The sequence below is a fragment of the Tachyglossus aculeatus genome, chromosome 21, assembly GCF_015852505.1.
Source record: "Tachyglossus aculeatus isolate mTacAcu1 chromosome 21, mTacAcu1.pri, whole genome shotgun sequence".
NCBI classification, from domain to species: Eukaryota; Metazoa; Chordata; class Mammalia; order Monotremata; family Tachyglossidae; genus Tachyglossus; species Tachyglossus aculeatus.
In genome coordinates this window covers 26,922,691-26,947,734 of record NC_052086.1, presented here as the reverse complement: position 1 = coordinate 26,947,734, position 25,044 = coordinate 26,922,691, and the positions used below count along the sequence as shown (strand labels likewise).

General features: G+C 54.9%; 1 protein-coding gene across 1 annotated transcript in view; it reads left to right on the top strand.

The window, feature by feature from the left end:
- The window catches only part of NCOR2 (nuclear receptor corepressor 2), a 443,860-nt gene that overhangs the window by 389,208 nt on the left and 29,608 nt on the right, over positions 1-25,044 (top strand). Inside the window, exons 22-28 of the mRNA XM_038762437.1 lie at positions 8,493-8,613; positions 10,105-10,255; positions 16,928-17,092; positions 18,046-18,185; positions 20,583-20,685; positions 21,931-22,035; positions 22,773-22,876. Of these exons, the coding sequence (XP_038618365.1) occupies positions 8,493-8,613; positions 10,105-10,255; positions 16,928-17,092; positions 18,046-18,185; positions 20,583-20,685; positions 21,931-22,035; positions 22,773-22,876 (889 nt within the window). The remainder of the gene's footprint in view (positions 1-8,492; positions 8,614-10,104; positions 10,256-16,927; positions 17,093-18,045; positions 18,186-20,582; positions 20,686-21,930; positions 22,036-22,772; positions 22,877-25,044) is intronic.

Here is a 25,044-nt window from a genome sequence, read left to right as displayed (position 1 = left end):
GTCTTCCCAGCTGCTGCCCTGGAAAGCTAGGGCTCCGTGTTCCCCCTCGGGGCCTTGGCTCTCTCTCGCCAGCTTCTTTAGCTAGTCTGAGGCCTGTTTCTCTTCCACTTCATCCTCCTTTAGAGCAGGGTACTCTGCCGACTTGTACTTCCCAAGTGCTTAGTACAGTGCTCTGCACACAGTAAGCGCTCAATAAATATGATTGAATGAATGAATCCAAGACCATCAACCCAGGACCGCATCTAATGGAATAATAATAATAATAATAATAATAATAATAATGGTGTTTGTTAAGTGCTTACTATATGCCAAGCACTTTCCTAAGCAGTGCATTAGATCCAAGATAATCAGGTCAGACATAGTCCCTGTCTCACACAGGGCTAACAATCTAGAGGGAGAGGAAGAGCAAGTATTAGATCCCCAATTTCATTCATTCAGTTGTATTTATTAAGTGCTTACTGTGTGCAGAGCCCTGAACTAAGTGCTTGGGACAGTACAATACAACAAAAAAGAGTGACAATCCCTGCCCGTAACGAGCTCACAGTTTAGAGAAGGAAAGACAGACATCAGTACAAATAAACAGACATCAATACAAATAAATAAACTTACAAATATGTACACAAGTGCTGTGGGGCTGAGAGAGGGGGGAAGAGCAAAGGGAGCAAGTCAGGGTGACTTATGGAAGAGGAAACTGAAAACTAGAGAAGTTAAGTGACTTGCCCAAGGTCACAGAGCAGGCAGGTGGTGGAGCCATGATTAGAACCCGGGTCCTCTGACTCCATGCCCGTGCTTTTTCTATGAGGCAACACTGCATCTCTATCATGAACCTCAGAATCTCCAGCACAAAACTGTCCCTGTTCTAACCCCTCGACTTCCCCCTCAAGCTGTCCCCACTTTCCACTCCCTGGAACCATGAGTCACCAAGACCCTTCTGAAAAGGAACAACCGCCTTCCCCTCTGCGACACTTCCTGAGCTTCATCTCAGCCCAACTCAAGAAACTCTGCCCGGCCAACAGTCTGGCCTTGTTCCAGAGGGTGGCCTCCATCTTCTGGTTGAGGGAGAAAGGCGAAATGGGGTGAAAGCCAGGGATGAGCTGTAATCCAGACCTGAGCTGGAGTTTAAAGTGAGAAAAAAAGTTTAAACCAGAGTAGAGCAAGCTCCTGTCCACGATGCCACTGCCGTGCTCAATTTTGTGTAATCATATTTTTGTGAAACCATCCGTACTTCTGATTTTGTGTGTTGATCGGAAGTGCCAATGATCGGCCCCTACTTGGGGCCTGCAGGGCTCATGTGATAAGCTTCTAGTTCCACTATAAATGCCTGCCTTCCCCGCCCCCCAAGAAAGGCAGTGGTAGCCTCTTACGAAAATGGGAAACAGTTGTGCTGAAGGAATAGAGTTTGCAGCCCTCCAGCTTATGTTTGCAACAAATGTGTTGGGATGTCTACGTAGAACCAGGCTGCGAAAAAAACACATTCTGCCCCCCACCCCCCACCTGCCCCGCCTCTGCACCTCACCATGACCCCATCCATAGAGGACCCATAGCAAGGCACTGACCTGATGATCAATGAGAGCCCTGTGGCCCCAGGAGAAAAGCAGGTGTTTGTGTGGTTTTGGGTCAGGGGGAGGGCCTGTAGCTAAGGTCAGAAAACAATTGGAGGCTGGCCAGAACAAACTGGCTGATAAAAGGAGCTCACTGGCTCTGCTCCACCTGCCCCCCCACCTCCCCACTTTGAGATAACCCCCACCACACACACCCAGTCCAAAGACAGCAGTTTGGTTCAGGGCAGGAGCTCAGGGGCTGTTGGCCTTCTTCCCAGAAGCTGGGCCAATGGGGAGTCTGAAATCATGTGCTTCCCTCAATAGCACTGGGCCACGTGGATGAAACAGTCGCCACCCTCCTTCCAAGGAGCTGGCAATCCCACCCCTGGGCCCCACCCCAGAGGTTCCTGGGCTTTCTGACAGGCAGGAGGCGGCCCGGGTGTTTCTCCCACCCTCGCTGTCCATCTCGCCCAAGCCATTGTCTGCTCATCAGTTTGGGCACTGGTGATTGACAGGTGGAACCAATGGATGGGAAGAGCCTCTTTCCCCTCCTTATACGATGAGCCTTGCTTCCCTGGAAAGGGAAGTCAGAGAAGGGACCTGGTGGGAAGCAGCAGCTTACCAGGATGGGTGGGCCCTGGGCAGGTGAGGTGGGTCTAAGGTGTTTCAGGATCCCCAAGGCAGATTGGAACTGCCTCCTTCACTAGCCCAGCTGCTGCCGGCTTCCCTGAAGCGGCACGCTCTGCCACGGGGAGAATATTTCTGTCGGGCACACTGCTGAGTCAACAGAGAGCTGGAGGGACAAATATGCTCTTTTTTTTACAAGTGCTTCCCGTTGCCTCTGTCTGTTTGTTCGTCCATCCTTCCATTCCCTGTCCCCCTCATCCCCGACTGCGGCTTCATCCCCGACATCAGCCAAACACCCAGAAGAGGGGCTGGTTAGAGATTCAGCCTGCCACCTCTCCCTGCAGCAGGCTCACAGGGTGGCGGGCAGCACCCCATCCAAAATCACAAGAGTCACCAGGTATTCGTTAAGCTCATACATTGTGCAAAGCTCTGCACTAAGCATTGAACTGGATTCAGTGCAATCATATCTGACACAGTCCCTCTCCCACACAGAACTCACAGTCTAGGTGGAGAGGGAGAATCGGCATTGTGTCCTGCATTTTATAGATGAGGAAACTGATTTAAGTGACTTGCCCAAGGTCTCCTGGCTGGCAATCCTGTGTTCTGGTCACCAGGGTTCACTGCCTCTAACCCCGGAGAATGAATGCATGCACGTGGTGGGTGTGTGGTTGGGGGTTCCTGGGAGGGTTTGCCCTCCTTGTTCCTTTTCCACAAGGCTCCTCTGGCATTTGTCCAACAGGTGGGAGACCTGAGTGTGGGGAACCCAGGGGGATGGGGAAGGTGGTGCGAAGCAGTTGGGGGGAAGCAGAGAGGTTGAAGCAGCAGCTGGGGAAGGGAGGACTGGAAACATCTGCCTTGGCTGCCTTCCCAGCCTCCCCAGGTCGTACGAGTCAGTGCCAGGCCAAGCCAGGGCTAGTGGTATCGCCTCAGCTTTAATTCTTCTGGGGTGGAAACAGAGATAGCTGTCTTCCCGAGAGCCAGAAAGAAAGAAAGAAAAAAAGACTAAATCAGTCAGGAGATACCAGTAAGGAGGTTCAGACGGAGGTCACTTTATCTGTAAACAGAGGAGGGAGAGATTTATTTATTATGGCTTCAAACTTAAAATAGAAGCCAGAAGAGGCCAAGCCCCAGAAGTCCCCAGAGGTGAAGTGGGGATCTTCCAAACAGTGACTCCCCTGGACTGACCCAAGGCTCTTCCATGTCCACTCAGGACCTGACTTAACAAAAACTAGGTCCGTTCACCTCCACAGCCCCGGCCTGCACCTCCACACCTGGCGGACCCCTTCCCTGAATCAGCAGTCAGATGAACTGAGGCCCAGAGACTCCTGCTGCGGGTTTCTAACCCTGTCACACATCTTCAACCAGTCAATCAATCAATAACATTTACCAAATGTTTCCTGCATGCAGAACACTATGCTAAGATAAATTATAGGTGAAGGAAGCAACTTAGAGTAAGGATATGTATATAAGTATTCTTCGGGGAGTTGCGGGGAGTACCTAAGTACTTAGGAAATATGGACTTAAGTTGAGAAGCAGCGCGGTTCAGTGGAAAGAGCCTGGTCTTTGGAGTCAGAGGTCATGGGTTCAAATTCCGGCTCCACCAATTGTCAGCTGTGTGACTTTAGGCAAGTCACTTAACTTCTCTGGGCCTCAGTTACCTCATCTGTAAGATGGGGATTAAGACTGTGAGCACCCCATGGGACAACCTGATCACCTTGTAACCTCCCCAGCGCTTGGAACAGTGCTTTGCACATAGTAAGTGCTTAATAAATGCCATCATTATTATTATTATTATTATTATTATCTAGGTGATACAGTAAGGAGGGAGATTAGGGTGGAGAGATAAGAGGTTAGTCAGGGAAGGCTTCCCAGCGGAGATGAGGATTTAGAAGGGCTTTGAAGATGGGGAAAGCGGAGGTCTGCCGGATGGGAAGTGGGAGGGAGGGCATGGCCCAGTGGCCCAGTGATAGCCAGGTTGCGATGGGCAAAAGCAGTGATACTCCCTCCTCCCCCTCCCCATCCCCCCTGCCTTACCTCCTTCCCCTCCCCACACCACCTGTATATATGTATATATGTTTGTACATATTTATTACTCTATTTTATTTGTACATATTCTATTTATCTTGTTAATATGTTTTGTTGTCTCTCTCCCCCTTCTAGACTGTGAGCCCGCTGTTGGGTAGGGACCGTCTCTATATGTTGCCAACTTGGACTTCCCAAGCGCTTAGTACAGTGCTCTGCACTCAGTAAGCGCTCCATAAGTACAATTGAATGAATGAAGGAAGGAAGGAAAAGGCAGCATCATCTCTGAGGTCACCTCTCCCCAGTCAACGGGACTGAAGAGCAGCTGACGGGTGGGTCTAGGGAGTCAGGGAGAGCCCCCAAATATCTCCTAAAACACCACTGGCTGGTGGGTCCTTTTCTTCCAACCAGCCACTGGCTGCAAAGTCTGGGACGAAAAGTAATGGTGATACTTATTAAGCCCTCGCTATGTGTCAAGCACTCTGCTGAGCACTGGGGTAGATCTGAGATAATCAGTTCAAACATAGACCCCACCCCCCAATCCCTCCTGGGATTTAGACCCTAAGAGGGAGGGAGAACAGCTCTCAGATGTCCATTTTACAGATGAGGTTATTGAGTCCCAGGGAGGTTAAGTGACTTGCCCAAGGTCACACAGAAGACCAGTGGCAGAGCCAGAACTAGCACCCAGGCCTCCCAGGTCCCAGTTCCTAGCCCCATGCTCTCTCCTTTAGGCCACGCTCCCCTGGCATCCTTTCCCAAGAGGCCCCAGCAGCCAGATGCTTGGGTTTGAGCCCATTGGCATTAACAGAGAGCACTTGTGTGATGATGCGAATTTGGAAAGCGGGGAGTAAGAAGGGAGGGATGGTGGGCCCCCTGGGACAGATGTGGCTATTTAGCTTTCATGGAGCTGAGATCCATTGCACCGTTACATTGTCAATGCCAAAAGCTTGGGAGCGTCTTCTACTCAGAGAGTTCTAGGCACTCTGCCTACCGCTGTCCTTGACACTCCCCAGAGGGCAGGCCAGAGGTCGCTCCTGCTAAAATCTCAGGTCCGAGGAAGGAGTCGAGACCCAGAGAGGGGAAAGATCCCCTCTGGTACCTGCAGTCTATTCAGGTTGGATGTGGCTCCTTGTGCACTGTCTGCTGGGTTGGTGCTCCTCTAGCCTGCCACGGGACTTTTCCCATGAGCAGATACTCGTCCAAATGCCCCATCCCGAGTGGTCCTCTCCCTCCATCCGTGCCCCCCATAGGTTGTGCCAAGCTGCCTTGGAACGTGGTTCCTTCTGGTATCCCAAAGGTCATCAGTCAGACAGACAAGGGCACAGCGACCATCTTCTAGCTTGTTGGGGCAGACAGAAGCCACCGGCAGGTGAATTTTCACTATGCGCTGACAGGCGGGCAGATGTGCTGTTGTGTATTCTCATTAGGCTGCCCGGGCAGCTGCTGCTGAGGGCAAGAGCAGTAGAGGAGATGTGGCAGGGGGTGGGGCCGGTGATGAGGAAAGAGAAAAGTCCATTTTATGTTGGGGAAAAACGGGCGTTCAGTGTCATCACAGGTCAGGGGGATGCTCTTATTTACCAGGATGGATCGGCACAAGATTGGGGGGCACTGGACATCTGGTGGGGAAAAGGGTGTATGTTCTGGAGACGACCAGCTTCTTAAATCTCCTGGTTTCTGTCTTGTCAGGTTTGATGAGGCTCCTAGAAAGGTGGGCCAGAATGGGCCATGGTGGGGAGAGTAGGGGGAGGTGTGAAAGGTGCCAGGTTACCACCTCCCTGTTCCCTCCACCCCTCCGGAGCCAGCTGATGAGGGGATTTTCACAGCCGTGGGGTGGGCATGGATGTCTAGCAGAGACTTCCTGCTGCTGTGAGTAAGCCTGTCTTGAACTTTCAGGCATCGAGCCGTGGGTCACACCAGTCCGGGGGTGCAGGAAGCCCTCGGGACTGGGCTGAGCTGCTGCAGCTGCAGCCAGACCACTCCTGGGGTCCAGGGCAGGGGAAGAAGCGGGCCTGAAATAGAAGGGGCCTCCCCAGGATGGCCTCCCCAGGTTCAAACTGCATCCAAATTGCACCCTCCCCTAGAGGAATTGGGGGTGCCAGGTTCTCACCAGCAGGACAAATACGCAGGGATGTTCAGGCTGAGGCTTTTGTTTCCGCAGGGAGGAGGCAGAGTCAGACATGGTGAAAGCTCTGTCTGAACTCGGAGAGAAGCTGTCACTGGGGCCGCCATCATGTCTGCTGTAGGCTCCATTTGTGGCCACTGACCAGTCGTGGAAGCCCCGGTCAGCCACTGAGAAGACATTTAGATTGGAGGGACCTTGTTTAATTCCCACCTGTTGTCTTTTCTCCCAGTGCTTAGCATAGTGCTCTGCACACAGTAGGCACTTAAAGCACGACAGACTTCACCAACAGAGGCCCTCACCTCTGATGATAACCTCATCTCCCCTCGCAAACTGAGGAGGGGCAGATCCAGGAGTCTCCGAGAAAATCCTAAATGCATCCCCATGTGGCCCTAGACACAACATTTTAGCCTCAGTTTCCTGATTTGGGGAATGATGGTGCGATAACTGTCCCCAAGCTTCCTTATAGAGACGATAGGAGAATAATTTGGATAATGTCTTCAAAGGGCATTTTAGCTCCTCCAAGGAAAGTCACCAGATACCTCGAGCTCAGGGGCCCAGAGCCAGGACTAATCCAGGACAGAACAGGACAAGCCAGGAGTCCCAAAGGTGGCTCCCTGGGAAGGACAGGCGGGATGGGCTGGTCAGGGAATCGTCACTTGGTGCCAGGACACTGGGCCTGTGGTCCCTCTGGGCTGGAACATAACCAGGGTCACAGGTCGGCACGTGGTGGAGGAAGCGGGTAAGGGCATGGGTCTGCCCCTCCCGCAAGCCCTGTTTTCAACCCAGGTGGGCATTGTTCTCTGCCCCTCACCGTCCCCACTGTATCAGTGGCTCAGTTAACACCCCCGCCCCCAACACCGCACCCCCACCCCAGGGACCATCGCCCATTTGACCATCTGATGGGGTGGAGCCTGTCTTGGCTCAAGCAGACTGGTTATGAGCACTAATTTCTGCTTTGATGTTTTCCCTGTCAGAGACCTACCCCGGGGAGCGGCCTTATTTGGGTTATGAATAACGACTTTATAATCCAGTTGCTCTTATTGTGTCCTTCATCTCTTTAGTTTCCCCACAGCCTTTCCTCGGCTGTTTGATGCCAGAGCCTTAGTTGTGTCTCCCGCCCAGTTTCCCCTTACCTGTATTTTTAGGCTTCCAATGCTAATGCTGTTTGTGCAGAGGGCAGAGATGTTTATAATAATAATGATGATGATGGCATTTGTTAAGCACTTACTATGTGCCAAGCTCTGTTCTAAGCGCTGGAGTAGATGCAACGTAATCAGGTTGTCCCGCGTTGGGGCTCACAGTCTTAATCCCCATTTCCAGATGAGGTAACTGAGGCACAGAGAAGTTAAGTGACTTGCCCAAAGTCGCATAGCTGACAAGTGGCAGAGCCGGGATTAGGACCTATGACCTCTGACTCCCAAGCCCGGGCTCTTTCCACTGAGCCACGCTGCTTCTCTGTTTGATCTTGGGACCTCTCGAAGCAACATCAGGTGGCTCTCCGCCCTTCTCCACCTGGAGTTGGTTTTCCCTTTCTGGGTGATGGGCTGGCCCTTGGTTTTCCTGTGGGAATGTTGCAGAAAGCTAGATCAGAGCTGGGGGTTCCAGCCTGGTAAGGGAGAGGGTGAGAACTTGCCCTTAAAGGTTCCCACTGACAGTTGCCAAACATCCCTTCAGCCGGGCCCGGCACCCCAGGAAGCTGGGAGCTGATCATGGGTCATCACATCAAATGATGATGATAATTGTGGTATTTGCTAAGGACTTACTGGTTGCCAAGCACTGTGATAAATGTTGGGATAGATACAAGATAATCAGTTCAAACCCAATTCCTGACCAACATAGGGTCACAGTCTACAGGGGAGGGGGGGCCAGGTGTTGAATCCCTGTTTTACGATTGAGGAAACCAAGACACAGAGAGGATAAGTGACTGGTCCCAGGTCAACCAGCAGGCAAGTGGCGAATCCAGGAATAGAACCCGGGTCTCCTGAAATGCTTTCCCCTAGGCCATGCTGCTTCCCTAAGAAACAAAGGATTTGGGGGTTCCAACTTGCTGATCAGCAGATCTCAACTTAAAGGAAGCAAAGGGGACAAACACCAAGGACAGCCTGTGCTGCTGTGGAAGTGAGAAGCCCCAGGGCTGGCCTCCCAGAAGGACCTGCGCTGACCTCTGTCTTTCTGAACAGGCTGCTGTCCCCCAGGCCCAGCCTTCTGAACACGAGCAGCGAGGCCAGGGCCAACGCCTCACCCCAGAAGCCGCTGGACCTCAAACAGCTGAAGCAGAGGGCAGCTGCCATCCCCCCCATAGTAAGTACGACCCATTGCAGGCCACCTTGCATGCACAGGTGGGCCCTCTTCCCTCTTTCCAACACAAGGCCGGGAACTGCCTCGCCAGCCGGCAGACCCAGACAAGGAAACGGCTTCCAGTCTTCCTCCGTGTTTCATCCATTGAAGATTCTCTTGGGGAGAATCTCCTGACAGCTTGGGGGTGGGAGGAGTGAAAGCAGCCTGCAGAGCTACTCGGATTTCTCTCTTGCCCCACTTGTTTCCTGGAGATAGTTAGCCCTGCCCGGTACCGAGCAAATAGTCATGCCGACTAGGGGAGGAGGGGGGAAAGCATTTGACATCTCAGGGCTGACTTGTCTTCTTCTCTGATCCTGGACCCAGGGTGCCCCAGGGATATCACCCTGCAGGTTCACAGCCCCAGGTTGCAAGCACTCCCAGCCGCCCCTCCCTGGAGCCCCGTCCCTGGCCTGGATTCCCTCCAGTTTCCCTCCCTGGCAGGCAGCTTTGCCCATTCCCCTTCCCCCTCGCACACAGGCTCCACAGCAAAGTTGGGGTCCCGGCTGTTCCAGAGCCAGTAGAGGCGCAAGCCCTGGGCTCACCGACGTGATTGACAGAACTGCAGGATCCTGAATGAAGGAGGATTAGCAGCAGGTTGGCCCCAATTAGCGCCTGGCTATAAATGAGAGCTAACGTGCATGGACTTAGGGAAGGAGCTCCCAGTTCACCACTGAACCGCTGGACCTCATTTTGTCAGGGTGAAAAAATGGAGCAAGTTATTGCAGCATGGAACCAAGGCAGATGAATAAGGGAGAATATAGCACCTGGGCCCTGATGATCAGTGTTTAGTACAGTGCTCTGCACAGTAAGTGCTCAATAAATATGATTGATTAATGACGGGCGTCCAGAGCCCTTGGGTGAGCCTAGACTAGAAGAGGGGTCCCCAACCTGAGGTATCACAGGCCTGCTGATCTGGGGGCCCCCTGACAAGCAAGCTCTATCTAGTGAGCACCTACTGTGTGCAGAGCACTGTTCTGAATGCTTGGGAGAGACCAGTAGAGTTAGAAGGCACAGTCCATGCCCTCTGGGAGTTTACAGTCTAGTGGGGAATTGGGGTTTCTAGTTCCAGAGGAAAAATTGCTATCCTCACTTCCCCCAGTGAAGCAACTCATGTGGAGCTCCCAGGCCACCTCTCAGTATCTACCCTAGCCCTACCAGGGGTGCACGTATACGCTCTTAAGCCTCAGCTGCGGCCTTGGGGCAGCCTGGTCCCTTGGGCCCAACCTGGGCCTTTCAGTTCTTGGTCCTGAGGAAGAGGAGGAGATCCCTCTTGGGAATTTCCAGAAGCAGAGACTTGTGTTGGGAGGTGCCTGATGGGACCCTTAGGCCTGTGTTTGTCCCAGCTTCTCCCCAACCTTCCCGATCCCCCAGTAGATGGCAGAGGGGTCCATAAGAGTGTGGGTACAGGGTCTGGGGAAGTCCCCGCTGGCTCACTGGGCACTGCCTCTCTTCCAGCAGCAGATCACCAAAGTCCTCGAATCCCCCCGGGAGGATGTGACGCCAAGCAAGCCACCACAGCCACAGCACCTGCAGCCGGACAGTGAGCCCCAGCCCAGCAGCAGCCCCCGGGGAAAGAGCAGGAGTCCCGCCAGTGGGGAAAAAGACGGTAAGCCCTTCCCGTTGGCTCTCAGGGAACCTTGGGGAACAGGCCCTTGACCAAGGCTCAAAGATCGTGGCGATTCTCACTTGGTGGGCCATTTAGAACAGAAGCCTCAGGGGCCCCACACATTCGGGGCTTCCGTTAGGAAATGGTTCCAGACTTGGGAAGCAAATGTATTGCTCAGAGGAGGCAGGTCCCGGGAAAGTGGCCTTGGCAAACCCTTCTTTGCCAGGGCCCTGATGGCAGAAGTTCCCGGGAGCAAAGTCCAATTGCTCCCATTTTCTTTGTTCTTGCTCAAAGGGAAAAAATGTGTATTTGCGATGCATCAGGAAGCTGGCCCCAGAGCCACTCAGTCCAGGCCGGGGGGCAGCCAGCCCGGGGCTTCCCGGAGAGCTTCTCATTGCTTTCTCGTGAGATCTGCCCAAGAGTCTGTCGCCGAGGCTGTGTCCCACAGCCCCAGCAAGCCCATGTGGACCAGCCTGGGAGGGAGGTTCTGGCCAGGGACCACCCTCTTCAGCATTCCCAGTCAGTGGCGTTGGACAGGAAATAAAACCAGGCCACCTACCTCAGTGCTGTGAGCCCGCTGTTGGGTAGGGACCATCTCTATATGTTGCCAACTTGCACGTCCCAAGCGCTTAGGACAGTGCTCTGCACACAGTAAGCGCTCAATAAATACAATTGAATGAATTAATGAATGCCCTTTGGAGCCCTCAGATTGGTGGGACCAGACCAGGAAACCTGATGGGACTTTTTGACCAGTGCTCGAGGCGCATTTGGTCTAGAGATTGATGGGTTGTGGGCGGAGTTCTCTGTGGACCCCAGTGAGCCAGAGTCCCTGAGTCCCCAGGCCCCCAATCCCAGGGCGCCTCTCAACCTGTCTCCAAACCCACATCCTTCCCGCTTGGCAGCGAGAGCACCCCCTTGTGGCTCAACCTCTGCACCAGCCGACTCATCCCCCTCCTGGAGGGCCCCGGGGCCACCCGTTCAAGTTGGGCTGACCACCTGTAAATCGGGATGTGGACATGTGCCAAGGAGGGAAGGCCTGAAATGGGCACACCAGAGGGCAGGAAGCCTTTTGGGCCCAGGCAGTGAAAGCCCAAAACGGCTAAACGGCCTCACCCTAACCCGTCCCTGCTTCTTTCCAGAAGGGTTTTCGACTGCCCCAGGTCCATTCGATCCATTTGCTCTGGGCCCAACGCCCTGGCAGGGAGAGAGAATGGCGCAGCCCTCCCTGAAACTGGGAATGGCTGCTGTCCCGAGAGTGTTGATTGCCCTGTCAGCCCAGACCCTATGGCCCCCTGATAAGTAGGTGATATCCCTGCTCTCTGGTCTCCTGGGGAAACCTGAGTTATTTGCTAGAGAGCCGGAGGCTGGCTCCCTGCCAGTTGGCTCTCTCTAAGAGAGCAGCATTTGGCTGAGGCTCTGCTCGGCTGTCTGGGTGCCAGTGTGAATACAAAGAGCAGAACTGTTCACCTGGAGGAATTAAGAGTTCCCAGTCAATGATTGATCACTGCCAGACCCTCTTTATCTAATCTTCTTGGCCTCCCCTTCCCTACTGTCCCAGGAGAGCGCACCAGCCCTCCCCCCACCCCCTTCACATTCCAGCAGCCAAAAAAATAGGGGTGAAGGGAGGGAGGCTGTGCCAGCTTTGCTTTTCCTTTTAGTGCTCAGAGGACCCAGGTCTCAGTCCCTGTCCCCGGGACCAAGTCAGAAGCCAAGCTTGTGCTGCTGGGATTGCCTGCAAACAGGATGACTGCCACACTCCCCCTCCCCATTTTCTGCAGCTGTGTCCTTGCAGGAGGTTGCCAGCCTAAGACGCCTCCCATATAGGATCAGAGCGGGTAGTAGTATAGTATTTATTAAACATTGACTCTGGGCAGAGCACTGTTCTGGGAGAGACTACGGAGGACAAAATTAGACATGATCCCTGCCCCTCAAGAGGTTCACAATCTGAGAGTCTATGCTGGGAGAAGGGCCTGGAGGCAGATACATCGGGAATGATGAAACAGTAAAACACAACATGGGCAGATACATGAAATAAAAACAGAATCAGTAGGGTGCTGTGGCTAGAGATACAGAATTTCAGGCTCCTCAGGGCTCGGAATTCAGTGCACACCCTAGCCACAGGTCTTCCCAGGATTTTTTGGAGACCCCATGCTGTGGGTACGGCAAGAGCAGCTTTTATCCCCAGCTTGGTGGCCAGGATCCTTCGTGGTGAGGGCCACTGACAGCTGAGACAAAGGTGTCAGGGGAATTCTGGGAACTCCAGAGCAGAGCAAGCTTCATCTGGGACTGAGTCAGGCAGGCCACACTGCCTCCCCATCTCTGATGCCATCGGCATTGGGATGCAGTCATTTCTCATACCTCTGCAGCCCAGAGCTCTTCCCCCTCTGGCTCTTCTGCTTTGGGGCTCCCATTCCCTCAGCTGAGCTCCCGCTGTGCCACCCGGAGCCTGGCTGGGGTCAGAGACCAAGGGGCCAGGGCCGGGCTGGAACTGTCCCTCATTGGCTCTGGAAGCAGTAGCATGCACTCATTGCTGGGGGTGTGTGTTCTTACTCAGTGTTGAGGCACGTTCAGAGGCCAGAGCAGGCCCTGGGACACATTGGCTCTGCTCCCTGCTGTGTGATAAAGGAGGACTTTGCTTCCAGGAACAGTGCACAGTTTATCGCAATCCAGCCACCATTACACTTTAATTGGTGGAAGGCAGTGGTGTGAGACTGACCTGGTCATGGGGAGGGCCTCGGGTCAGCCCTTTTCAGTGGGGAGAGAAGTTTCGGACTCACCCCCCAAAACCTGCACCCTCCCTGGGCCCGTGAGTGCATGATAATGTGTGTGCAAGCTCTGAAGGCCCCAGGCTCCCCATGGAAAGGGGTCCCTGGCTCACAGCTCAACCCATGGCCTAGTGACATGGTGACTGAGCCCCCACAGACAAGTCCGTTCTTCGGGGCCATGATTCTTGGCCTCCTGGGATGCCGCTCTGCGGGCCCTGGGGAACGGCTAACCTCTTTGCAGCTGGGTCATCTGCCTGGGCCTGGACATCCCGCTCTCCGCTCCCACCTCTGCTGGTGGCCGCAGATCAGTCTTCATTTGGCCAGGTGTCTGGGCTGGCCAAAGCTAGTACTCAGCCCTTCTGGGAAGAGGTCAGAGGTCAGGAAGTCTGCCTGCTCAGGGATGAGACCCCATGCTGAGCTTTCCTCCTTCCTGCCATTTCCTGGAGGGTCACAGAGTCCTTCCCCACCCTCCCGGCTATTCCAAGGGAAGGGGCGGGGGATCCGTTGACTCCCAAAGAGGATGAGGGGGCATCAGGGAAGGATGAGGCCTAGTGCCTAGGAGGCAATGGATGCCGATAGCTCAGGAGGAAGCCCTGGAACAGATAAGACTAATCTTTACTTGAACTGAAGGAGCATTTTTCTCTTCCAAAGCACTTGCCAACTGGCTACCCCAACTATTTCCAGCACTACCCTGAGAAGCGAAGAGGGGCTGATATCATCATTGTAATGGGACAGGACAGGATGCCGAGGCCCAGAGAAATGAAGTGATTTGCCTCTAATCACACAGCCAAGAGGTGGTAGAGCCAAGCCCACAATCCAAATTTCTGCCTCCCAGCCATCCTCTGGGTCCCTTCTTCTCTTTCCATTTCACCATCAGTCCTTGAGCAGGAATTTAGGCTCAGTCAGGAGAGTGGGGAATGGAATTTGTTTAAAGCTCAGCTTTCACCTGGTGATGGGAGGGTCAGTGGGAGTGGGCTTCTCCTCATCAAGTCAGGCAGGAGCAGCGGGGCCGGCTCTCTGCTATCTGAGGGCTAGCCGGGGGCCAACCCTTTGGCCTCTTAGTGCCTAGGGAGACTTGGAGACCCTCGGGCCTCTCCTCCATCCTTCACACTGCACGTTGCACCCCTTCTCCCCATCGACCCCCTGGGATCTGTCGACCGTGCCTGGCAAGCGGATCGACACGTGTGTGAGAGAGAGTACATAGAGCGTGGCCTCTGAGCCGGCCCCTTCCTCCCTGAGAGAGTCACAGAGGGAGGGAGAGTTGAGTGGAGAAGCCTTAGCCCACAGGGTGGGGGTAGCGAAAGGAAGAACTGTTATGGGATGACTTCATCCCAGCAGAGAAGCAGACAGCTCTGCCCTTGAGAGCAAAGAGGATTGGGGCTGGGAGCTAGTGGCCAAGAGCCGGGGGATGAGGTCAGACATGATCATCCTGGTCCTTGTGTTCCAGGGCAGCTATTCGTGGATCTTGCCAGGCTCCTTGGAAAGACCTCTCCTACCTGGGGCACCACATGCTGCTCCAAGCATGCCTTCGTTCATTCAATTCATTCAATCATATTTATTGAACGCTTACTGTGTGCAGAGCACTGTACTAAGCGCTTCGGAAGTACAAATCGTCAACATATAGAGACGGTCCGTACCCAATCAATCCATCAATCAATCGTATTTATTGAGCGCTTACCGTGTGCAGAGCACTGTACTAAGCGCTTGGGAAGTACAAGTCGGGAACACATAGAGACAGTCCCTACCCAACAGCGGGCTTACAGTCTAGAAGGGGGAGACAGAGAACAAAACCAAACATACTAACAAAATAAAATAAATAGAATAGATATGTACAAGTAAGATAAATAAATAAATAGAGTAATAAATATGTACAAACATATATACATATATTCAGGTGCTGTGGGGAAGGGAAGGAGGTAAAATTGGGGGGATGGAGAGGGGGACAAGGGGGAGAGGAAGGAAGGGGCTCAGTCTGGGAAGGCCTTCTGGAGGAGGTGAGCTCTCAGTAGGGCCTTGAAGGGAGGAAGAGAGCTAGCTTGGCGGATGGGCAGAGGGAGGGCATTCCAGGCCCGGGGGATGACGTGGGCCGGGGGTCGATGGCGGGACAGGCGAGAACGAGGCACGGTGAGGAGATTAGCAGCAGAGGAGCGGTGGGTGCGGGCTGAGCTGTAGAAGGAGAGAAGGGAGGTGAGGTAGGAGGGGGCGAGGTGATGGACAGCCTTGAAGCCGAGGGTGAGGAGTTTCTGCCTGATGCACAGATTGATTGGTAGCCACTGGAGATTTTTGAGGAGGGGAGTAACATGCCCAGAGCGTTTCTGGACAAAGACAATCCAGGCAGCAGCATGAAGTATGGATTGAAGTGGGGAGAGACACGAGGATGGGAGATAAGAGAGAAGGCTGATGCAGTAGTCCAGATGGGATAGGATGAGAGCTTGAACGAGCAGGGTAGCAGTAGCGGTGCAAGGTGTCCCTTGCATTAAATGTTATGTGATCCAGTGTGGCGCATTGGCAGCAGTCTGTGCTTCATGCCACCCCATGCAGGTGGAGCCCCAGACTTGGCTCTGCCGGAAACCGCACACCAAGAACCGGATCCCAGGCCTTACCTTAGGGGAGAGCCCAGCCCAGCCAGCCAGCCAGGCACCACCACCTTGGTATTCTTCCGGCTGTAGCTCCAGTGCGAGCATGGTACAGCCCTGACCCCCCAGTGCTGCACCTCTGACCACTGCTGTCGCTGTTGGGGTCATCTTAGGGACCTCATAGTGGTGGGCTGGAGGAGCAGGGTGGGGCCGGGACCCAAGCCTACCCCTGGACTGCTGACAGCCCGGACCCCCACTCTGGGAGCTTCCCCAAGCCAGGGTTGGCAGGAAGCTCATGTGAGCTGGAGGCGAGTGGTGCCTGACTTCCCACAGCTTCTTGAGGAGAGACCATGGATTGAGGCAATTCTCCCTCCTTGGGCTCACCTCCCCAGCAGAGCCCAGAGCAGCGCTCTGCCATTGAGGGTTCTCAGGTCAGGCTGGGGACCCCCCTACTCGCATCCCGGCGGTCCTCGCCTGATCTGTGGAGAGAAATTTCCCCTCTAGCCTGTAGCCACTCCAATGCTCCCTGCAGCCCGGTGGTACACACAGAGCCCAGAAAACCCCAAAAGTCCAGAGCAGGCTGGTCTCTGAGGGATGGCGGGGGGGGGGGCGGGGGCGGGGGGGACTTCCCCCTCGCCTGCTGATCTCTCATGGCTTTACCAGGAGGAAGAGGAGGAAAAGGAGGAGCCTTTGTGGGAGGGGGCTGTTGGGGCAGGAATCAGTTAATCGTATTCATTGAGTGCTTACTGTGTGCAGAGCACTGTACTAAGTGCTTAGGAGAGTACAGTACAACAATATAGCGAACACATTCCCTGCCCACAAGGAACTTAAAGTCTAGAGCAGCAGACCAGGCATTAATATAAATAAATGAATTATGGATATGAGAAGCAGCGTGGCTCAGTGGAAAAGAGCACGGGCTTTGGAGTCAGAGGTCATGGGTTCAAATCCCGGCTCTGGCAATTGTCAGCTGTGTGACTTTGGGCAAGTCACTTAACTTCTCTGGGCCTCAGTTCCCTCATCTGGAAAATGGGGATGAAGACTGTGAGCCCCACGTGGGACAACCTGATCACCTTGTATCCTCCCCAGTGCTTAGAACGGTGCTTTGCACATAGTAAGCGTTTAATAAATGCCATTATTATTTTTTTATTCATTATTATTATATATACAGAAGTGCTGTAGAGCTGGGGCGGGGAGGGTGAATACAGCAAGCAAGTCAGGGTGATGCAGAAGGGAGTGGGAAAAGGAAGCCGAGTCCGGCGGCTGGCTGCTAGAGGCCCCTGGATTGCCACTGCCACTGACTGATGGTGCGTGTTTTTTTCCTCCCCCCATAGAAAAGCCCGTGCACTTCCCAACGTTCCCCGAGGGGCAGAAGCTGAGTGGAGAACAAGCGGCCACCGTCTGCTGGCCACCCGCCCTGCATTACCCCGTGTCTTCCCGGGACCTCATCAGAACCTCTCCCCTCGCCGACCCGGCTGTGTTTCCATACAACCCACCAGGTGGGTGAGAGGGCAGCCCCTCGGCAGAGGGCGGAGAGCCAGCCAGTAGGCCCGGGTCAGGTCTTTCCCCTGCCCCATCCACAGATCGCACTGGGGGCGGCTCGGCCCGGAACCCCGCTGAATAGCACCGACCTCAGCCAGGAGCACACTGAGGGTGGAAGGTCTGTCAGCCCGGGGCCCTCAGCAGGGCGGCTCTGTGTGGCACTCCCTGGTAGAGAAGCAGCGTGGCGTAGTGGATAGAGCATGGGCGTGGGTTCTAATCCTGGCTCCGCCACTTGTCTGCTTGGGCAAGTTGCTTTACTTCTCCGTGCCTCAGTTACCTCATCTGTAAAATGGGGATCTAGACTATGAGCCCCACATGCGACAGAGACTGTGTCCAACCCGATTTGCTTGTATCTGTCCCAGCGCTTAGTATAGTGTCTGGCACATAGTATTAGTATTATTACCCAGCTCTTCCTCTGACACTTAGGTGAACCTGCTCTGAAATCTGTCTCCCAGGGACAGGTTTTCTCCCCTGGGTGGGGTGAGGGGCTTTCTCTGGGACATTTTCCCCTTCCCGCTGTTCAGTTCAGACCTCGCTTCCAGAGCCTGTCGGGTCCCAGGCTCAGCCCGGGAGGCAGTGTAGTCTGGTGGAAAGAGCACAGGCCAGGAAGCCAGGAGACCTGGGTTCTAATGCTGGCTCCACCCCCTTGCCCACTCTGTGACCTTAGGTAAGTCACTTCACTTCTCTGTGCCTTGGACTACGAGTCACCTGTGGAACAGGGATGGTGTCTGATCTGATTATCTTGTACCTACTCCTACACTTAGCACAGTGCTTGGCACATAGTAAGCACTTAACAAATATCACAGTAGTTATCATTACTAGCAGCGTCAGTTGTCTCTGCGAGGGCCAGGGCTGACCCCTTCTCCCTCCCCTCCCATCCCCCCCCACCCCACCCCCCTCTTGCATCCAGGTCATCCGATCCCTCTGACCCTGCACGAAAGCTCCCGGCCTGGGCTGCAGAGAATGCCTGGCATCTCCAACCCGCCCCCTCTCATCTCGTCCACCAAGTCTCCTGTCGTTCTGGAGAGGCCCTTGGCCTCCATAGCCCAGGTAAGGCTCTGACCGGCTCGGCAAGGTCATGCCCAGGAGTCGAAGCCAAGCATGGCCCCCTGGGGAGAGGAGAGCTGGGCCCTCGACTCTGTGATCTCCAACTGGGAGTCATGGGCCTGTGGAGAGCACTGATCACTGTGTTCTCATGAAAGGCTGCCATCTTGGATTGTGCTTGTAAAGGAAGGGAAAAGTCCGAAATGAGTCACTTCTGAGAGAGGGAGAAACAGGCTGAGGGAAAGAGGAGAAAAGGGAGGGAGAGTGATGGGAAATGGGGAGGGTGGGAGGGAGGGAGAGAGGAAGAGAGGGAGGCTTCATGACTTAGCTTGGGAATCTGTCAGGACTGACTTTTCTGGAGAAAGGACCCTGGAGGAATCTCACAGATTAAAGGGACCAGTCAAGGTCACCTAGTGAAAATGAGTAGGGGAGCCTACTTTTGGTTATGTTCCTGCTGCCTCCAGGATTTAACCGGACTCCAAAGGCAGACATAACCAAAAACACAAAGACGAGGAGCCAGCCAAGGCACCCAGCTAGACTCCCGCTCTTCCATCTTGGGGGCTGACTAGCTCCTGGGGGCCACAAAGTCCAGGTGGAATCTGGTTGTGGATTATTTGGCTCTTAGGCTGTGAAAGGCCTGCCCCTGTTAAGAGGTGGGTGGAACTTCCTAAAGTCAAGGATTGAGAGATGGGGAGTGATGGGGTGGGGGGAGAGAGAGAGAGAGTGTGTGTGTGTGCACGCGTGCTGGAAGCAGTGGTAAGAGGAGAGCTATCCTGTAGAGAAGGGGGACCCAGCTAAGAGGACCTCAATTGGAGGTCCCATGCCCCACTTTCTTCCTTCTTCCATTCCACCCCCTACTGCCTTTTCTCCATTCTTCCCCCAGCCATCCCCACAGCTTCCAATAACTTTCTCCAGAAAATACAGCAGAGCTACCCGTGGAAGGAACACGGTTCCCTTCCTGATGTTACTGCTTCTTCCTGAGGCAGAGTCAGGCACCAGACCCCTAGACCCCAGGACCAAGCAGTCCCGGGGGTGGCCAAGAGCCTTCCAGAGAAATGCTCTTGAACTCTGGGTCCAGCTAGGCAGGATTAGGGCCAGAAGTTGGCCTCGGGCCACCGCAGCCACAAGAGCTGGGCTTCTGGCCAGAAGGGGGAAGGAGGGGAGTCCCTAAAGGAGGCCCCATTCCTGCGGAGACAATGTGCCGGTTGGGGCTTAGCCAGGAGGGAACCGAGAAGCTGGGGATCCCAAAGGAAGTCGGCTCAAGGCAGGCCGGGAGGGCGGGCAGCATTCAGGCCTCGAGTAAAAATAGCTCCCAACGTCAGCGCGTTCCCCCCCGCTGGGCGGGAGCGGTCACTCTGGGAACGGGGAAGAGGACTGGCATTACAGTCCCGGGGCAGTAGGTCTGGGCCGGCGGCCATGTGAGGCGGCGGAAGCGGAGAGCTCAGTGGGGTGCCGGGAGAGGGCTCTAGCGTCACCTAGGGAGCTAGCTGCCCTTGTCCTTGATGGGGGGTTGCAAGTGACCAGCCCACGAAACCCCATCTCTCTCACTCTTTTGCCTCATAACTCTTTCCCGGCCGGAGTGTGTGACTCAGGAATTTTCCCTTTAGTCCACATGTGGAGAGGAGTCAGGCTTCCCCTGACCAAGTCAGATGGAGAGTTGAGCCACTAAGCTGGATCCCTCAACCGGAAGAATGGGAGTGCTTTAGCAGCAGAACTCCTTTTTCCTTCACCCTATCGCTCCACTTGCCCCTGGAGCTCGAGCTGGGATGAGGACCCCCTCTGTTTCGGGGGCCGAAGACAGACTTAGCTCCTGTTGAATGGGGATCATATCTACTAACTCTAGCATCCTCTCCCAAGTTCTCAGTGTAGTCCTCTGCACACAGTAAACAACGTGGCCTAGTGGATAGAGCCCTGGGGGTCAGAAGGATGCCAGTCGCGGCTTTGCCACTTACCTTCTGTTTTACCTTGGGCAAGTCGCTTAACTTCTCTGAGCCTCAATTACCTCATCTGTAAAATGGGAATTAAGATCGTGCGCCCCATGTTGGACATGGACTGTGTCTCACCTGATTAGTTTGTATCTACCCTAATGCTTAGCATAGTGCCTGGCACATAGTAAGCACTTAACAAATATCACTTTTATTATTGTCATTATTATTATTAATATTATTAACAAATACCATAAGAAAAATAAAGTCACTGCTTCATAAGTACCATTGATGGATTGATTGATTCTTGGTATATGAAGAAAGTGAACCCAGATAACCTCCAGGGCTCCTCTGTCTCTTGCTTTGGGCCTGAAGGCAGAGGACAGCGGAGATCCAGTCGAAGGAGCTCGGGGGTGAGGGTCGAGCAAGGTGGCCACTACAGCCCTGCTGAATATGTGTGTATGCATGTGCCTTTCAGGGAGTGCCCATCCAGCTCCACACTCCCTACTCTGAACACGCTAAAGTTCCTGTTGGCGCCATCACCATGGGTCTGCCGCTGACCATGGATCCTAAAAAGCTGGGTAAGACTTCTCTCCCCGACACTCTTCCTTCTTCTTTCTCTTTATACCCTCTTCCCCATCCCTTGCTGGGACCTGCAGGGATCCCAAAGCACAGTCTGGGTTTTAACTCATCTCCATGGATTCTCCTCCCCAGTTCCAAGGGCTAGAACTCCAAGGCATGGCCCGCTGCGGACACGGTGTCTCCGGTGTCTGAGCTGGCTGGGCACGGGGGACCCCGCCGACTGTTCGGGAGCCAGGCCCATACCACCCACACCCTCCTTTTGGCTGGAAATGTGGGCTGGCAAAAGCCAGCCTCCTTCCTGCCTCCGGCTCTCTCCGAGCCAAGCTCAGCTGTGTGGGAGGGGGATTGGGAGTTCTTAGGAAGCCTTCCTAGCAAAGGTCAGCCTGATACCTCCCTCAGTGGCTCCCTGCCCCCCTGCAACTCCCTGCTTGGGCATAGGCCGGTGGGTCGCATGGCAGCCCGTTGCCCTGCCTAGCCAGTGCTTTCCCCATTGGGTGGCGAGCTTGGAAAAGGGACTGTGCTGGTCTGAAGTATTTCTGAATAGGAAAAGTGGCTTCTCGGGGATTTCCTCCAGGGTGGGGATGTGGGGGATGAAATCCTTAAGAAACAACTTCTATTTGACGGAAGCACTGCAGAAAGCCACGGAGCTCCCCTATGCCCTCTGTCTTGCCCCCCCGAGTTCACCTGTGGGGTGGAGATCTAGCAGATCCAGGTGCTGTCCTAAGCACTGACCGAGCCAGCCACCTAGGGCCCTGTGAGTTGAGGGTTTTTTTACCCCATCTGGAGGGATTCATCCCCATCCTGAGCCTGGTCTAAGCTCTGACTCCCTGCCCCTTCCTTCCCCTCCTCCTCACTCCCTAGCCTGGCCCCTTAGAAAGTCTCACTGAGCTCTGCCCATCCTGCTGTGCAGGCAGGAGACCAATTGTTTGCCCAGCTAGGTAGCGGGGGAGGCCGGAGCCGGGCCCTGGAGGAAGGGGAGGAGGAGGAGGAGGAGGAGGAGGTGTTGGTGTTTGTCCGGTGTCCGCGGAGGGGCAGCCGCCCGCTGACTCAGTGGCAGTGGGACCTGGAGTGATTTAAGTCTGGTCTCTTAGCAACCAGGCGTTCAAGGCAGGAAGAGAGCTGGCTCAAGGTAGAGAGGGGGAAACCTCCTTAGTCCATTGAACTCCCACACGAAATGCCCCGAATCAGAGAAAGGGGAATGTGCCCTGGGGTCCCCATGAGGTCATGTATTTACTGTGTTCCAGTCTCTTTCCCCGGAGTGAAGCAAGAACAGCTGTCTCCCAGGAGCCAGGCCAACCAGCCCGAGAGCTTGGTCATACAGACAGCACAGGAGACTTCTGTTCTGAGAGGTAAGCTGGGCCCTGCCTCGGGGAGCCCTTCTCCGCCCGCCCATCGAGGCCCCCGTTCCCAACCCCGACAGCCAGGGAGCAGTCCTGGCCCCAGGAGGCAGACCCACAGTGGCTGGGTTGGCGGGAGAGGCCAGTCAATCTGCACCAAGGACCAACCATCCGTGCTGCCCCTGTCTATTGCCTCCTTCCCTGCCTGGCTGCTGGACACCTCCACCACCTCCCCCAGTGAGGGCCAGTGAGGAAAGTAGCTGGCTCTCTGACGACCGCAGTCCAGAGTGACATTTCTGCCCCCTGAGTCTCCTGAGGAGCAGTGTTTGCTCCCCGCGAGTTTCATTTCCTTCCCCGGCCCTGAAGTTGTTCCTGGGGGAAGACCCTGGGGTTGCATTGTTTGAGTTCCCCCGTCTGCCACTGAATGGCAGCTAGGTCCCTTATGGACTGGACCTGACCCTTGGCCAGCAATTCTTGACCTCTGCCAGCCTATGACACTCCCCTCACCTCCCCACTGCCCCCCATCAAACCGGCCCAAAGAGAAGGCTGTCTCTGAGCTTCCCTGCACCTCATAAAAGGTGGGAGGGTAATGGGGAGCAGGAAGCCACAGAGGCCAGCGTACCCCATTCTCTGCCTCTCCCGCCATTGCTCACCCATTCATATTAGCTGCCCCCACTCCCGCTAGCCCCAACCCCCTGGGGCGCCCACGTGGGACCCACCCCCTAACCTGTTGCTGTGGTGGCTTGCAGGGACGGCTCTGGGCAGCACCCCAGGAGGAAGCATCACCAAAGGCACCCCCAGCGGCCGTGCTCCCCCGGAAAGCCCTATCACCTACCGTGGCTCCATCACTCACGTAGGTTCCCCGGCCCATGGCTCCTAGTACAGGAGGGGGTGGGGCTTTCATTGGGTGGGCTGGGGTAGCTGATCCCAGCTGGTTACTAGCCTCCCTTCCTCACCGGGAGTCATAAAGTCTCACAGGCAACTAGGTAAGTAGCCAATGTCTGGGACCGAGGAAGGTGAAGAAACAGTCTTTCAGAGCCTTCAGCCCCCTCATTCTGAGAGTCAGGACTCCTTCCTGAAATTGAGCTCAGCTCTCTAGGCGGGTCCTCACAGAGCGGGGCCTGGAGCCCCTTTCTTGTCTCCCCAGTCTCAGACAGACACCCCTGCCTGCATGGTGAGCTGTCCAGAGTGGCCCCTCTGCACTCCAATCCAGGTTTGGTCGGGCCTTGGACAAGGAGAATCCTGGGAGACACTGGCCCGCCGCTGGGCCGGGCGGTGGTTGGGGAACAATAGGAGGCAAGGGGGCCAGTGGAGTGGTGGGGGGGGGGAGGAAGGAAGTGAGAGAGGAAGAGAGATCCTGGCCAGACAGAAAGCGAGATGGAAGCTGGATCTGGGGGAAGCCTAGCTTCTCTGGGAAGCCCGTGGGCCTGGCTGTCACATCTTCCCTGCAGAGTACACAATGAGTTAGGGCTGGAGGGTTTCTAAAGCAACAGCATGTTCTGGCCAACTTTGCCCCTGTTGAAAGTCACTCAGTTCCAGTCTTGGGGACTAACAGGACCGAGCCTTTCCTTTTAACTCTCCCTGACCCCAGTAGCCTCATAGAGGACTCATAAAAGCTGGGAGGGTATGGGGAAGCAGGGAGCACTGGGGAGCTGGAAGCATCAGGGGCCAGCCAATCTGAACATCCCTGGAGCTGTGCCACCCCTTCCTGATCAGAGGCTTGGGCTTGGGTCCCAAGCTCCTGACTCCATAGCCTTCCCCATCACCTCCCCTACAGCCCTTCCCTAAGAAGAATAACAGCAGCTGTGGTATTGGAAAGTGCTTACTAGGAACCAAGCCTCAGGCTAAGCACTGGAGTAGTTAGAAGATTATCAGATTGTCAGAGTCCCCTTCCCACAGAGTTTCACATTCTAAAGGGAAAGGAGAACTGGTACTAAATCTCCATTTTACAGATGACAAAAGTGAGGCCTACAGAAGGTAAGTGACTTAGCCAATCTCACCCAGCAGTCAAGTGGTAGAGCCTGGGATTAGAACCCAGGTGTCCTGACTCCCAGCCCTGTGGTCTTTCCACTAAGCCCTACTCCTTTTCAACGATTTTTAAGATGCTTTCAGTGACTTCCAGTTACCGGTTGGTATTTCTAATTCCCTCATATTTTCAAACAGCCTCTAGGGAGAGGGTGCAGTGAACTCTCTTCCAACTCTTGGGTTGGCCCCAACCTGGTTTACCCCACTGGCTTTGACCTAGGGGCTTGTGGCTTAATTCAGAGAGGCTTGAAAATGGGTGGCTGCTGAGGGTCACGTTCTCAGGAAGGAGGGGCAGCGTGCGGGTCCATTGCTGAGGGAATGAGGCGTGGGGAGGATGGGGGTGGTGGGGAAACTGGGCCCGGGGCTGGGATGGAGTGGGACGGGTGGAAGAGAGGAGGAGGCTGGATGAGAATGGGATGGCAGGTGCAGTTTCCTTCTGGAACATCAGAGTTCAGCTGCAGCTGTCACAGCCATTCCCTCCCCTGGGACTAGGGAGATGCAATAGTGCTTGTCCTTGCCAGGCAGAGGGACAGTTTGCTCAGCAAAGTGTGGCGAGTGTCTTAAGGGGGATGTGTGTCCTGAAGAGAAGGAAGGCAAGACTGCAACTGTTTTGCGTCTTTGGAGTGCAGACATGGTTTTCCCACGTCAACCTTCCTGGTTGCGTCAGCCCTCCAGTTCCAGTCAAGTGCATCTGATGAACAGGAGGCTCCCCAAGGGCTCCCCGGGTTCCCAGGGGGATGGAGCCTCTTAGTCCAACGGGGTCGGGGGAAACCTCGGAGAAATCCTGCCACTCTCGCTCCCTGCTTCCCGCTCACTCTACACTCTGCTCATCCATAATTCAGCTGCACAGCCCCAAGGCAGGAAGCGGGTGTCTGATGTGCCGGCACTCCCACAGAAGCTGGCTCCCCCTTTCTCCTCTCAGCCACTGCCTTGTGGAACTCTGAGTCTGTATGTGTGTCTGTGTGTCTGCGCATGCGCACAAGAATGTACACATGT